This window comes from Leucoraja erinacea, chromosome 8 (assembly GCF_028641065.1).
Source record: "Leucoraja erinacea ecotype New England chromosome 8, Leri_hhj_1, whole genome shotgun sequence".
Classification (NCBI taxonomy): domain Eukaryota; kingdom Metazoa; phylum Chordata; class Chondrichthyes; order Rajiformes; family Rajidae; genus Leucoraja; species Leucoraja erinaceus.
Window position 1 is genome coordinate 51,346,085 of NC_073384.1, and position 15,233 is coordinate 51,361,317.

General features: G+C 39.7%; 1 protein-coding gene across 3 annotated transcripts in view; it reads right to left on the reverse strand.

Moving 5' to 3' along the window:
* The window catches only part of ubr2 (ubiquitin protein ligase E3 component n-recognin 2), a 90,867-nt gene that overhangs the window by 62,376 nt on the left and 13,258 nt on the right, over nt 1-15,233 (reverse strand). For 2 of the 3 annotated variants that reach the window (XM_055639685.1, XM_055639683.1), the window contains exons 4-12: nt 13,948-14,058; nt 13,437-13,567; nt 9,681-9,819; nt 8,485-8,547; nt 8,251-8,371; nt 6,526-6,633; nt 4,133-4,221; nt 2,564-2,662; nt 202-368 (exon numbers count right to left, since the gene is read on the reverse strand). In XM_055639685.1, coding sequence (XP_055495660.1) covers nt 202-368; nt 2,564-2,662; nt 4,133-4,221; nt 6,526-6,633; nt 8,251-8,371; nt 8,485-8,547; nt 9,681-9,819; nt 13,437-13,567; nt 13,948-14,058 — 1,028 coding nt within the window. Of the gene's footprint in view, nt 1-201; nt 369-2,563; nt 2,663-2,732; nt 2,832-4,132; nt 4,222-6,525; nt 6,634-8,250; nt 8,372-8,484; nt 8,548-9,680; nt 9,820-13,436; nt 13,568-13,947; nt 14,059-15,233 lie in introns of all 3 variants that reach the window. The other variant, XM_055639684.1, reaches the window with a different exon arrangement.

Consider the following 15,233-nt stretch of genomic DNA (forward strand, 5'->3'; position numbering starts at 1 on the left):
ACTGCAGGAAATGCTGCCCTTGTTACGAGTGGGGGAGGATGTAAACTCCGAGCAAAATTTGGTGTATTATTGTGCATCATATACGTCTTTTCTCAGTTAAGTTCGATACAACCACAATAAATGGATGGAAGGATTTATCAAATGCTCATGTAGACATTTTTATTGAAATATGCTCTGATTGGCTGATGTTTTTACACTTACTTCAAATCACCAATGAGACTTTGTACCCTCCTGAATTTGAGGGCCTGTATGGCTGTATATCTTTCAAACTGAAATCTACCATGAGAATCTCGCTGTCTCATCAGGTGATCCATGAAAGTTTGAATTATGGTTGTCATGAGGTTTTCTTCTGTTATCAGCACGCGTGCCTAAAATGCAAAAGACCTATCAATTTTAACAGTAAATGTTTTTCAACTGCAGAAACTCCATAATAATCAAGCAAAAAAACATGACTGTGTTGCATACCCTCTGATTGGATGTTATTTTTATACCCTATGATCTTATGAGGGAATTGATTTAGCAACTTATGGTAGTTGGGTCTAGGACAGAGCTCTTTGGAAAACGTAGTTTAATTACAGGTGTTTTCTGGCATCATCAGCAACGGGTGACTAACACTCTACAAGCACTTGCCTCTGTGTAGCCCCTCATCATTTAACATCTGATCAGTTATGGGCAGCAAGTCAAGATATGATGAATCTAGAAACAGTCCATCGTTTGAACACACATTGAAAGTAGGGAATTCATCTTAGGTAACACTGGTGTATTATAATTTTCAGGGGTTTTTTTTAGAATGTTTTGCTAAATAAAGTACAGTACATACAATATTTTTATGTGCTATTTTTGCTAATAAAAATGGAACACTGTTTTCATATTAAATTATCAGTCAAACTGATATAAAATACTTAAATTCTGAAGTATTCAAATCACACACAATACTACAATCCAATAATTAATCAAAGGACATGCCCAACTGCATGTAATATCTAGAAGGCCACTCCCAGGAGCATATTTCCAGATTCAACCATGTACCAAGGTGTTCTTCAATGATTCTGACTGTTATGTAAAAGGCAAGTAGAAAAGTCATGCAGTATACACAATGGAACTGCAGATGCTAGTTTACAAAAATAAGTCTGCCAGTTTGAAGAAGGGTCTTGACCTAAAACGGCCCTACCCATTGAATCAGGTGCACAGACCAGCACTGGTGAAAAAGATATGCAGTCATGATTTCCAAAGTGAGTTGCAGGAAATCAAGTTCTTACAATATGCTATCATTTCAATCTCATAGGTTAGATTATATATTTGTATATTCACCAACTTCCCAAACCATGGTCACCAAGTAAGGATCAATAATTAAAATTTTAAAATGGCAGTTTTGTGAAGTGAGTTTAATGCAGATCAAACTTAATTTACAAAGTACATCCAGACAACATTGATTTGTGTACATAGGACAATTAACCCACTGCTACAATATCCGGTTGAAAAACAGCAAGAAATCTACCTGCTCCAGCATTCAGAATTGTTATATCACCCCCCAACAATTTTGATTCACTGAAGCTATAATTTTTCAAATCTTCACAGATCAACACAAAAATGCATTTTCTCCTCCCACTACATGCAAAATAGTCATTAATAAATAATAAACATTGCAAGACTTGCCATCACCATGAAGATTGGAACAAGAACACTCAACATGAACTCTCTCAAGGAAACAAATGGATTGAGAAGCACAGTGAGCTGTTATAGAGCCCGAGAGCACAGATGGCTCTATCATTCTGTGCTACCTTATAGTTTCCCTTATATTTGAGCTACACATTACAGTGAACGAGCAATAAAGCATTCTGAAACATAATTAACATTCAGCCCTTTATAAACTAATACCAAACTGCTGCTCGTTAATTCCTAGTCCTCAGAGAACTGATACATCACACCAGGTTCATAAGAACACAAATGTAGCAATGCACTGCATCAGTAACGTGCGTACAATGTGGAAGAAAAGTTAATAAAAGATTTCATGGAAGAAGACAAAAGCGATATATTTTTCCAGTTTTTGGTAAATCTATCTATGGCATTTTCAAAACACAATCAAAAGGTTCTGAATGCTTACCAACAGAGCTGGTATAACTATATTGGGTGACCATCATGCAGAACTTATTTTCTCTTCCATATTTCTCCTTCTTGACGTATTGAATCATAAGTAGAGGACATGGCACCCAACTATTCTTTCTCTATTTGTTTTTCTTAACATGCAAACACAATGACCATCACAAGATTGGAAAATCGATAAACAATAATGATCTTTTCCTCAATTCGAATCTCTGCACACAGAATGTCACTGCACAAGATATCCTTATCATCAGCATCCATTGCCACCCAAAACCATCCAACTCTTCAAGTTGTAGTTCCCTGGCAAATCTGCCACCTCAAATGGTATAAATATAAAACAAAAATCTTCTGATCTGTGTGTCAGAACTCAGTTGAGGAAAACCAATGCAAATTGTCGTTCTCATAATAAGTAATACCAATACATCTTGCTGTGCTGGATCAAAGTGGAATTATTACTTACCAAGGAAGGCACTGTGAAAATTTGCACTGAGAGATCGGTAACCGAGAACTCTCTTTCATGGTCATCATTCACATAGTCAGTCTGCAACCTCTCATAGCTCTAATGAAAAGGCAGAGAAGAGGCAAGGAGGGGGACAAGAATAAGTTGAATGAAAATCCACTGTACTCACCAATGTTGGGACAGTGAAGAGCTGGACAGACAGAGCAGTCACTGACATTACCCGCTCATGATCATCTTCCATAAAATCACTCTGCAATTGCTGGTAATTCTAAACACAAGATAAATTCACCTCCAGGTCATGTCCAAATTGTCCTCAAAATTAAGTGCTGATTTAATATCTATTTATTAAGATTCTAATGGCAAAAAAAGTAGGGGGGGGGAGATAATCATCTGCAGATTTAATTAGAAATGAGTAAAGAAACTTTCACTACAAGCAAAAAGAGATTTACTGAAAGTTCAAACGGGAAATTTGGAAAAAACACTCCTTTGTATTAATTTCACATAATGCATTATTGCATTGGCCATTCGTTTTCAGATGTCTCAATTTCAGCTTTAGTAACATTAGTCAATTTCATATATAGCCACACAGGCTACGTGGATGGGTGCGAGGACAAAATTTTGCATAATCAACTATTAGGACTGGATATTCTTATCATTTTTCCACCACAAGCAAATCTCCTTAAATGTTGAAAAGATCTTCAGTCTAACCTACTGACCATGCTCAGAGGACCTCTGGGAGTATCACTTGAGAAGCCTCATTGTTTGGGAGAATAACACTTGTGAGAGACATCAATCACAAATCATGGCATACATGTCAAGGTGTGTATCCCACAGCAACTGAGATTCTTAACTCCTTATCCAACATATTTATGTGTGCCAATTATCTTGTGACCTCAGAGCAAGGTTGCTTGAGAATCAGAATAACCAAAGTTTACACAACGACAAAAACTGGGATTGTTAACAGTGCAAATCTGCGTATGGAGATTATTCTATTCTGGCAGTTTATCTAGTTTAAGTTTCACATTAAAAAATGATGGAGCATGGTTTTAAACCACGACAACATCTAGTTTCCCTACATATCAACCAAGGAGTGACGACTTTGATATGCAAGTCAAATTTCATTCTTTTGTGAACTACATCAACGTTTTTTTCAAATTAATTCCAGATTAAAATAAATGATACCTCAACCGAAAGTTTCAAAGATTAAATTAATAGCCATAACACAAATGAGGTAATTCTATATGCACATTCTATATCAACAATTCACAATAAAGATATTTTAACCCAGCTTCTATGCATCCTTATTTAAAATTATATAGTTATCCAGGACCCAGAATTGGAGCAATCATTCCTTAAATTGATTTAAAGATAGCATACACAGTAAATAACAGAGCAATCTATATTTTGATCCATTCCTAAAAAATCCTGTAAATTCAGTTAAGAACTAAATGAAAATGCTTAACATTACAAATACAACAGACTAAGTTATCAAATTAGAAACTAGTTTTGTCAGAGAATTAACCTTCATATAAATTGTCAATATTGAACTTCATTCAATATTTCACTTACTTTTGCAAATCGGACTGCAAATAGTTTTTTATATTTCAGATCCATCAGAAGGCTGCTCATAAATAACTGGTGATATATGTTTCGTGCTCCTGTTGAAAAAATAAATCTCTCTTCAGGGAAAAACATTGAGAATGAAGACGAAAAATTATATTACTGTAATAAAAGGAAATCTATTTCCCCAGATTAGCAGACATGACTACATGAAACTGCTACATTAAATCATTTTTGCCACACTTTGAAGCAACTCGCACCAACACTGATATTTATAATTGGTACCATTATTCCTTTACATGATCTATCTCATTCATGATCTGACATCAAGCAAAAAAATCAATCTTTGCTGAACTAGGATTTCAAGAATATTGGTTACTGCTGTACTTCAACCTTCACCGATATATTTAAAGAATGAAACTTGCATTGGAAAGTTTGCAAACAACAGATGAGGATTCACCAATAACCCAAGATTTCATCTTTAATTAACCTAATGTTTAATTAAATAGTTAAATGATGTGGACACGCATTAGAATCAGTTGATGATTAGATTCAGTTGATGAAGTTTCAGAGAATGATTTGCAAAAATTATGAACTGTGTTCATTTTCTCTCCCCCCCCCCCCCCCCGGTATCTAAAAGCATTGACCTTAATTTTGAAACTCTAGTTTTTGTTTGAAGGTTAGCAGAAACTAATGTAAATGCATTGTTTAAAGAATGGTACGTGAAGGAGAGAATTCCACTTCATGAGATGTTGGCAACAGTACTTGGAAAGGAAGGAGAATAACCATAACGTACGCTGCATCGAGCATGGGATGGAAACAAGCTCCTAAGAAAAATGAAGTACCAAAAATGACTGGAGTACAGACATTAAAGTTGAAAAGGAAGTGGAGGGACAACAACTACAAGATAAAACAAAGACTGGATAAGAGCAAAGTTCAGAAAACATATAACAATAAAGGTAATATTAACATTCCAGGAACAAAATACTTTACAAGAATAGTCAACAACAAAATACCAATAATCAAGGAGTGATGACCATCTTTTAAAATCGGCTATTTAACTCTTTGTAGATCAACAGCTGAACTAAATCCTTTTGTCAAAAAAAAATAACAAGAACATCAGGGCATGTGGATAATTCACATACTGTATGCCAAAGCCTGGAATACAAAAGAATAAAAAGGGATAGATCTTCAAAAAAATAAATTCTGCTCAAAGGCCATAACGGCATAAAGGAGACCTGATGATATGATAGACAAGACTAGCTAAACATTCAAGGCTTTAAGATCTTCTTCTTCTTGCGTATGGCGTGCACAGCCTAAAGTTGTGGGACAACTTGTTCTATTTGATCGTGCACGCCAGGTTGATTGCATTAGTTGAATCAGGGCGGACCACGTGAAGGTTGCAATCTCCCACCAAGATCTTTATAAAGGACAAGAAACTTAGAAAGGAAACCACAATATTCACAATCACTGCAATGGAAAGAAAGGAATTAAAAAGACAATGGATAGATTGAGACGTAGAGGAACAATCAATGTTCGAAAACTCCAAGCTTATGTGTTGGATAGATAGAAGTGATCCCATAATTTATAAATAAGGAAATCATGGAATTTGTAAAATGTGTTGCAATAAGATATTTTCATTTTCAGGGAAAAAAACTTGTGATAGAGGTAATGATGTCTAGAATTTATTCAGAAAACTATTTCAGAACCTCCAAGAGATCACACATTAAACTGACATGGTATAGGGTATATTTTGCAAATTGGGACCTTTGCCTGGGCTCATTGCAACCCTTGGAACTCAATACCAACTTTAACAATTTCAATTAATTTACTTTCTGTTTATATTAGAACTTGCCAGTTCTGCAGTAGGTTGGCCATCCGAAAAATTAATTCCATTAATCTCATTCCTCACTCTGCTTCACCTGCTGGGCATTTCACACAGCTCTGACCTGTATTTCCCAACTTCCACATATCCCTTTGTATTCTAACTACTTTCATTAATCTGTCAACCAGATGGGCCCATCTGCAATTTATCACCATGGTAATTGTGGCTCAATCCTATAACAGAGATATTACTTTTGTTTGAGTAGTTCCTCCTCAATTCTCTATGCAATGTAAAATCAGCTGTTTTCGCTGCTATCAGGCATTGATAATTGATAGACCCTCTTGGACGTAATGTCTTTACAGCACTATGTATTTATTTTGGGTTTCTCTTTACTTGCTTTACACTAGATGGTGTCACATAAAATGAAAGAGAACATAAGATCTTGAAATAAATCAGGAATAAGCCCCATGGCCATTCAAAAGCATATTGTATACCTTGGAGGACATGTTCCCGCACAAACCCCACATCCTATCATTCCCTTAATGTATAAAAAACAAACAATCAAAAATAGTATTACCTTTCCATAATTTTGAGTCACTCAGCATCAATTTATCAATGAGAGAAGAATGGTCCTCATCTGGTCTTTGTTGTAACCCTACTTGACACAATATTCGCCTCAATCCACCTTAATTGGACAGAGCAAATGTTTCATAAAATTTAATGAAAAGTCCACTTGTTGTTGCTGAGTTGATTACACATTATTCTATAACTAACGTGAAAGTACTTCCCATTCAGAGTATTTTTGCCATTCAAATACAATACAAATAGTAGAAAAGCCAAGTTTAAATAAATAAAAAAAGTTACATTCACAGTTTTTTGTTGGTAGCATAAAGCATAAAAGAAGAATTGATAATAATTGCCAGTAGACTACTGAGAGCTGTAGTTACCAAAATTAAATTCTGAAACACTGACAATTAATACTTCTGGAGAGAAGGAATGGGTGACGTTTCGGGCCGAGACTTTCTTCACTGAAGAAGGGTCTCGACCCGAAACATCACCTATTCCTTCTCTCCAGAGATGCTGCCTGTCCCGCTGAGTTACTCCAGCTTTCTGTGTCTATCTTCGGTTTAAACCAGCATCTTCAGTTCCTTCTTACACAATGAATGTTTCCATCTATCTTCTAACATTTTAACTTGGTTGGCAAACCCAATTATCTAATGGCTTGAACCTGTACATCAGGAATTTTAAAACGTCTCTTATGCCATCGAATAACAGACCAGACTTCACCACCACCTACACTTCACCACCACCGCCTACACTTCACCACCGCCGCCTACACTTCACCACCGCCGCCTACGCTTCACCACCGCCGCCTACGCTTCACCACCGCCGCCTACGCTTCACCACCACCGCCTACGCTTCACCACCACCGCCTACACTTCACCACCACCGCCTACACTTCACCACCACCGCCGCCTACACTTCACCACCGCCGCCTACACCTCACCACCGCCGCCTACACTTCACCACCACCGCCTACACTTCACCACCGCCGCCTACACTTCACCACCGCCCTACACTTCACCACCACCTACACTTCACCACCACCGCCTACACTTCACCACCACCTACACTTCATCACCACCTACACTTCACCACCACCGCCTACACTTCACCACCGCCGCCTACACTTCACCACCGCCGCCTACACTTCACCACCGCCGCCTACACTTCACCACCGCCGCCTACACTTCACCACCGCCGCCTACACTTCACCACCGCCGCCTACACTTCACCACCGCCGCCTACACTTCACCACCACCGCCTCCACTTCACCACCACCGCCTACACTTCACCACCACCGCCTACACTTCACCACCACCGCCTACACTTCACCACCACCGCCTACACTTCACCACCACCACCTACACTTCACCACCACCTACACTTCACCTCTTATGCCATCAAATAACAAACCAGATTTACCACCACCTGCCTTGGAAAAACAGCCAACATAATAAAATACTTGTCCCACCCCATGATTCAGGAACAACCTCTTCCTCTCTTTATCAGGCTTCTGCTAGGGTACTGTCCGATTCACCTTTGCCCCATGTTGATAATGGACTTTGTCTATGGAACTTGTCTATAGATGTGCTACAATGCTGAGAACTATATTCTATTTGGATAGCATGCAAAATAAAGCTTTTCACTCTACCTCAGTGCACGTGGCAATAGTAAACCTGAACCTAAAACTACAACATAGTGCCAAAAAGCTTTTTTTTTAAAATTAAATAATTCTTACCGGAATAACCAATCACCTGGCTCAGCCATATCAACAACTTTATGGCAAATGCCTGATGTGCAACAACAGATGAATGCATCACTTGCACCTTTAGCGGTTTGGTTTGTCGACTAGTATTCCTCTAAAGCAAATAAAATATGAAAGAAAAAAAAAATCAATTAATCAAACTATTTACATTGGGTATCTTAATAAATACACAGTACATTTTGAGAGGAAAGTTAGATTTTTACTCACCACTATTACTGTTTTAGCTTGCTCACAATATTGGAAGTCACCATATCGAACTGATCTACGACCCTTAAAATACCATAAGAGTTAAATTAATTGTGAAATTTTCACATCTAGAACTCCAATTGCAGTTATCAGTAAACTAAACAAAGAGCTTTATCTGGATTTCTGGGTTAGATCAAGAAGGCAAAGTTGCCTTAGACATAAAATCTGACTGCCTATCTGGAGTTTTGGATTCTGCAACTTTGTTCCCAATGATACAACTGCTGTGCAATGTTAGGGCTTGGATTGTATTTGTTGCTTTCCTTATGGCGAGCTGTAAACTTCAGCTGACTAATTAAGCTTCTGTTGTGCAGAGAGAAAAGGAAAGGGGATCACACTTATACTTTGTGATGATTTGCAATTTTTTTAAGCTGGCATCAGTCCAAGATTAAGTATTTTAAAGTAGGGAGCATTTGTAATAAAAAGCAGATAAAATAAGCAGTGATCACAGCCAATCAACTAAACCAAATTACAGTAAAACCCAAACAATCTATATCCTTGGGACTTTGGTGGTGCCTGTTGAGCACATTTTCTAGACTATTAAACATTATTCCCACGAATAACCCAATATATTTTGTCTTCACTATGTTTAAATATCACAGCAGGAAAAAGAGTGAAATTTAAAGGGAATGGAGGGAATAGCCACCATGTAAACCAAATGGGAGAGCAGATTATCAGCATTTTACTGTGTGTAGGAAGGAATTGCAGATGCTGGTGTAAACCAAAGATAGACACAAAAAGTTGGAGTAACTCGGTAGCATCTCTGGAGAGAAAGAATGAGTGATGTTTCAGGTCGAGACCCTTCCTCAGACTAGTGTTTGTTGGGTGAAAATGAGAAGCTGGTGCAACTTGGATGGGGAAGGGATAGAGAGATGGAATGCTATATTTAAATGAGTGACAATATTTATTTTAAATGTTCTCTGTCAACCTTGGAAGATTATAGGCCAATATATAACATGGACATTGTAAAGAGGAATAAAATAAAAAAGTGGAATGCATAACTTATACGAATGATTTTCAACTTTATACCAAATTCTTCCTCAAGGAACATCAATCAGTTCAATGGTTTTAACATTTCCCTGTAAGTGTTTTCAAATTGCAGCTGTTTACATAACGTTTGGAGATTATAGGCAAGAAATAACACAAAAATGAAAACTCACATCTCTATCCACAGTAGTGGCAAAACTAACAGCTTCCTTTTGTGTACAGTTCACAGCCTTCTGCAATGTGTAAATCACCTGCTCGTAAGTATGGACTTCATCATTAAATAACATACAATAATAAGTGTCTTCCTTTTCCCTAAAGAAAAAAAACAATGCCTGAATTTAAAATTACCTTTTGGCCTTCATTTTGAAATAGTTAATTTATTTTCATCAATGAGCACATTATATCAAGTGTTTTCAATAAATAGAACACAAAGTTTTCATAACAAATTACCAGGTAAAAATAATGTTTTTATTTGGAAAATATTTACTAATAGCAACACATGGATTTCACATTTTCCTTGATGGTCTTTCAGCTTTTGGGAGTTCCTTTGAGGTCCTGCTTCGGATTTTGCAATTCACAACAGCGAAATTGCCCGGTTTTCACAATGTCACAGTGAGAAAATGGAGCATTCAGAAATGAATCCTTCTTATGTGGTTAGTTACAAGAGCACAAGATATCACGCGTTGATCCATCTTGAAAACGCGTGCTGGAATTCAGTCAATCAATCAGTCTGAGACCAAATTGTGGTAGGCCCACAGCTGATCAGGTTGCTTAAGCATTAACTGCAGGCACAAAAGCAAGTATATTGACGATTTGCCACACAAGTATTAATGATGCTAACAATCTAGATGTAATGATTTCAGCATGCAGCCGGGGTGAAATTAGCAGTAAAGGACCATGGGAACTGTGGGATAGAGGGAATCAGAAGTGGACCCGAGTAAACAATGCTTTCAGCCCTCATTGATCAGCATTGAGGGAGGAATGCTTCTGTAAGTGAAGTTGCATTGCTGATTTCAGCTCAGCTGACTTATGGCATGGTGTTTGCCAAAGTGCTGGCGATTGTGATGAATGCTGTCACTGTTTTTCTAAAGGTGGCAAAGGGGAAAAAAAGAGATACAATAATTGTATTAATGATCCTACTGGCAAACCGGTTTCTGAAAATTAGGTGCAAATATCAATTATTTTCAATTGCAACATCAAGCTCGATGATGCAAGCTGAAATTCAGGTTAAAAAGCATTCATACAGACAAAGTATAATTTGCTTCAATCCAATTATTTTGCAGGAAGAGATAAATGACATGTAAAGAGTGCGTAGGAAGGAACTGCGTACAGGATGTGTGGCATCTTTCAAGCATCTTTCAATATAATGCAGCATTTATGACATATTTAAAGTTTGGGATATAATCAAACAAAAAAAAAAGTGAAAGCAGGCAACAACAGAGGAGGAAAAGTGATAATTTTCCCCCACTGAACGTACAGCCCTCTACTCGCTCTGCAAGAACCCAGATTGGGTGATCAAACCTGCCGACAAGGGAGATACTGTGGTAGTCTGGCGCGCTGATCTCTACAAGGCTGAGGCCACGTGCCAACTCTCAGACATCTCCTCATACTTATCCTTGGACCATGACCACACAGACGAGCACCAGGCCACTATCTCTAGCACCATCACTGACTTCATCAACACCAGCTCCCTGCCCTCCTAAACCTCCAACCTCATCGTTCTCCAGCCCCGCGCAGCCCGATTTTACCTTCTCCCCAAAATCCACAAACCTGACTGTCCTGGCAGACCCATTGTTTCTGCCTGTTTGTGTCCTACCGAACTTATTTCCACATACCTCGACTCCATCCTATCCCCCCTGGGTAAATCTTTCCCTACCTATGTTCAAGACAACTCACACGCTCTTCATCTACTCCAGGACTTCCGTTTTCTAGGCCCCCTTTCCCTCACCTTCACCATGGATGTCCAGTCACTTTACACCTCCATCCCCCACCAGGAGGGTCTCAAAGCCCTCCGTTTCTTCCTCAACCGCAGAACCAACCAATCCCCGTCTACTGATACTCTCCTCCGCCTAGCAGAGCTGGTCCTTACCCTTAATAACTTTTCGTTTGACTCCTCCCATTTCCTCCAAATATATGGGCACATGCATGGGCCCTAGCTATGCCTGCATCTTTGTAGGGTACGTCGAACAATCCTTGTTCGAGGCATACCAGGGCCCTATCCCCGAACTCTACCTCTGCTACATCAACGACTGCATTGGTGCTACCTCCTGCACCCACACACAACTCACCGACTTCATCCATTTCACCCCTAACTTCCATCCGGCACTCAAATACACCTGGACCATTTCCGACATTTCCCTACCATTTCTTGACCTCACTATCTCCATCGCAGGTGATAGACTACTGTGCGACATCCACTATAAACGCACTGACTCCCATGGCTATTTTGACAATTTTTCTTCCCACCCTGCTTCCTGTAAGGACTCCCATCCCCAACTCCCAATTCCTCCGTCTACGCCGCATCTGGACCCAGGATGAGGTGTTCCACACCAGGGCATCGGAGATGTCCTCATTCATCAGGGAAAGGGGGTTCCCCTCTTCCACTATAGACGAGGCTCTCACCAGGGTCTCTTCTGTACCCCGTGACTTGCCCTCGCTCCCCATCCCCAACTCGTAACAAGGGCAGAGTCCTCACCTTCCACCCTACCAGCCGTCACATACAACAAATAATCCTCCGACATTTTCGCCACCTCCAAAGTGATCCCACTACTTGCCACATCTTCCCATCTCCTCCCCTGTCTGCTTTCCACAGAGACCGCTCCCTCCGTAACTCCCTGGTCAATTCGTCTCTTCCCACCGGAACCACCCGCTCTCCGGGCACTTTCTATTGCAACCACAGGAAATGCTACACTTGTCGCTTTACCTCCCCCCCCCCTTTCCAGGCGCGACAGAGGTTCACCTGCTCCTCCTCCAACCTCATCGAATGCATCTGTTGCTATAGATGTCAGCTGCTCTACATCTGTGAGACCAAGCGTAGGCTTGGTGATCGCTTCGCCGAACACCTCTGCTCGGTTCACAATAACCAACCTGCTCTCCCGGTGGCTCAGCACTTTAACTCCCCCTCCCATTCCGAATCCGATCTTTCTGTCCTGGGCCTCCTCCATGGCCAGAGTGAGGACCACCGTAAATTGGAGGAGCAGCACCTCATATTTCGCTTGGGCAGTTTGCATCCCAGAGGTATGAACATTGACCTCTCATTTCAGGTAGTCCCTACTTTCTCCTCCCCTTCTCAGCTCTCCCTCAGCCCTCTGGCTCCACCTCTTCCTTTCTTCTTCGGGCCCCCCCACCCCTACCCTCACATCAGTCTGAAGAAGGGTTTGGACCCAAACCGTTGCCTCTTTCCTTCGCTCCAGATGCTGCCTCACCCGCTGAGTTTCTCCAGTATTTTTGTCTACCTTCGATTTTCCAGCATCTGCAGTTCCTTCATAAACAATTTTCAAACTAACTTTTGTCTGGAAATCAGTATCATCTCAGCCACAGGTCCACCACTAAGAGGTCACAGCCTCCGAGAGGAGTCGAACAATATTGGACTGGTCTGCCTAAGCTAGAATTGCAGCCCACAAGGCAGTCTTTGGAACTCGACATGGGAAAGGATCTGGCGGCTCCGGATGGGCCAGAGTTCCAGAGGTCAGGCCAGTGGGGGCAAATTCGCCCCGCTGATCAGAGGTTTGGCCACAGACGTCCTGGTGAGGTAGAGTTCAGCCGCCTCACTTTCGGGGGTTCATAAGTGCCACATTTTCAGGGGGGGGACTTCCGTGGGTGATTTCAAGTGGGCTCTCTAAATTTTGTTCGGATTAAAGGAGGTGCCAGACCATCAGTTGCCGGAAAATCGGTGGCGGACGCATTTGCAATTCACTGCTAATACTTACAGTGGCTCCAATCCGGAAGGCAGTCTCTCTTCCTCTACCCATGTTAGCATATCTACTGCATATTTGAATGCAATTGCGAAAATATTATAGGCACGTCCAATTATGTCTTCCGATAAATGCTCCAGTGGATCCTGAGAGAATGAGGGATTTAAAATGTAACTCAATTCAAACGCATATCAAAGCACAAGAATTAACATGGTAAATAAAAATAAATTCTAACATGTTAAGAGTTCTAATAGCAACTGAAAGTCGATTCACTGATGATTTTTGACATAAAAAAGGAAAACAGCTGCTCTTCTCAATTTCGCCAATTTGTGGCTCAAATTCCACATCGATGTGTTTGTCCGACTCCTTTAGTTGTCAAGGTAAATTGTCCTTCAAAATGGCCTAGCAACAGGATCGTCCAAGAGTGCCCATAATCCAAGTATTGATATTTTTTAAATAAACTTTATATTAAATATTTTAAAAGAAACATTACTATTTGAAATAACATCAAAAATATATACTATACCTCTTCCAGAGCTTCTGAGCCAGAAGGTTCATGTTTTTGACAATATGGACCTTGTTTCCATGCTTCAGTGTCTCCACAGTCACAGAAACCCCCTCCACCTGATGTCGTCATCTAAAAAGCAATCATTTAAATATGAATCTTATTCCCGATTAGAAAAACAAATTCAAAGAAATAGAAAGTAAGAATATAATTCCACCATCATTCCCATTAATTTGAAGCATGACAATTATGACATGTTGATTCTTATTAACAGTTATTAGGTATGTTGCAAAGCCTACCTGAAACGTCGCTGAAAATCTGTCCCAGCCCGTGTGCGCGCTTTTGGCGCCGTTTAGAGGGGGGCGGGTTTAAAACACGATTTTTCACTAGGCTGTTCAAATCGAGGTTTTTCAACCTAGTTAATTATTAACGAAAAATCGCTGGAAGATTCCGTAGCTGGAGCTATTTTTAGTTTTAAGGGCTTTCTATACTTGTTATAGTAGGTTAAAAATTAACCTCTAAACCCCTGACCGCCGGCAACCAGCCGGATCTCATACAGCAGACAACAGAAGGTAGGCTGTTTATTTTTACGTTAAAAAGGGCTTCTTAAGATCCCTTTATACAAAGTTTAAAGTTGCGAGTAGCTAATTTTGGGCCCATTATATCCCGCAGTATTTTTCTGGGCTTTTGACTGTCCACGATCACAGCTTTTTTGTTATGTCAATAGAAAATCAATAGGGAACAAGATGCTAATTTCCCGAGTATGAAAATGGCCATAAATTTTTTAATACTTGAGATATGAAAGTGAATTAGGTGTCAAATTAAACTTATTTTTATGCTTTATCTGATGGGATAAATTGCAGACTTGATTTTTTTAATCTCAAAATTTAGTAACATTGCTACAGTTATCACATCAATTAAGAATGCACCTGGCAGGTGAAGCAACAAAATCTAACTTTACCGCTTTACAGAAAATATTTGTTGGGGCATTTTTAACAAAATCCCTCAAATTCCTTCATGGTTTTGAGTCATTGTTCTTTTTCCCAACTCAAAGGAGGAAATTAGAAGATAAATCTACATCTGCAACAGGGTCTTAGGGGCTTTTTAAAGATGGTGGAAAAGACTGCAAACATTGAGAGAGAGATCAATTGTGGAAATAAAAACAGATGCTATAGAAAACAGCTTTGTGGACAGAAAATCTTGGGTCAATGATATATAATTAAAAATTTGTAAATGTTACAAATGATACCCTACTATAGGAAATATGTCATTAAGCTGGGGAGAGTGCAGAGAAGATTTACAAGGAT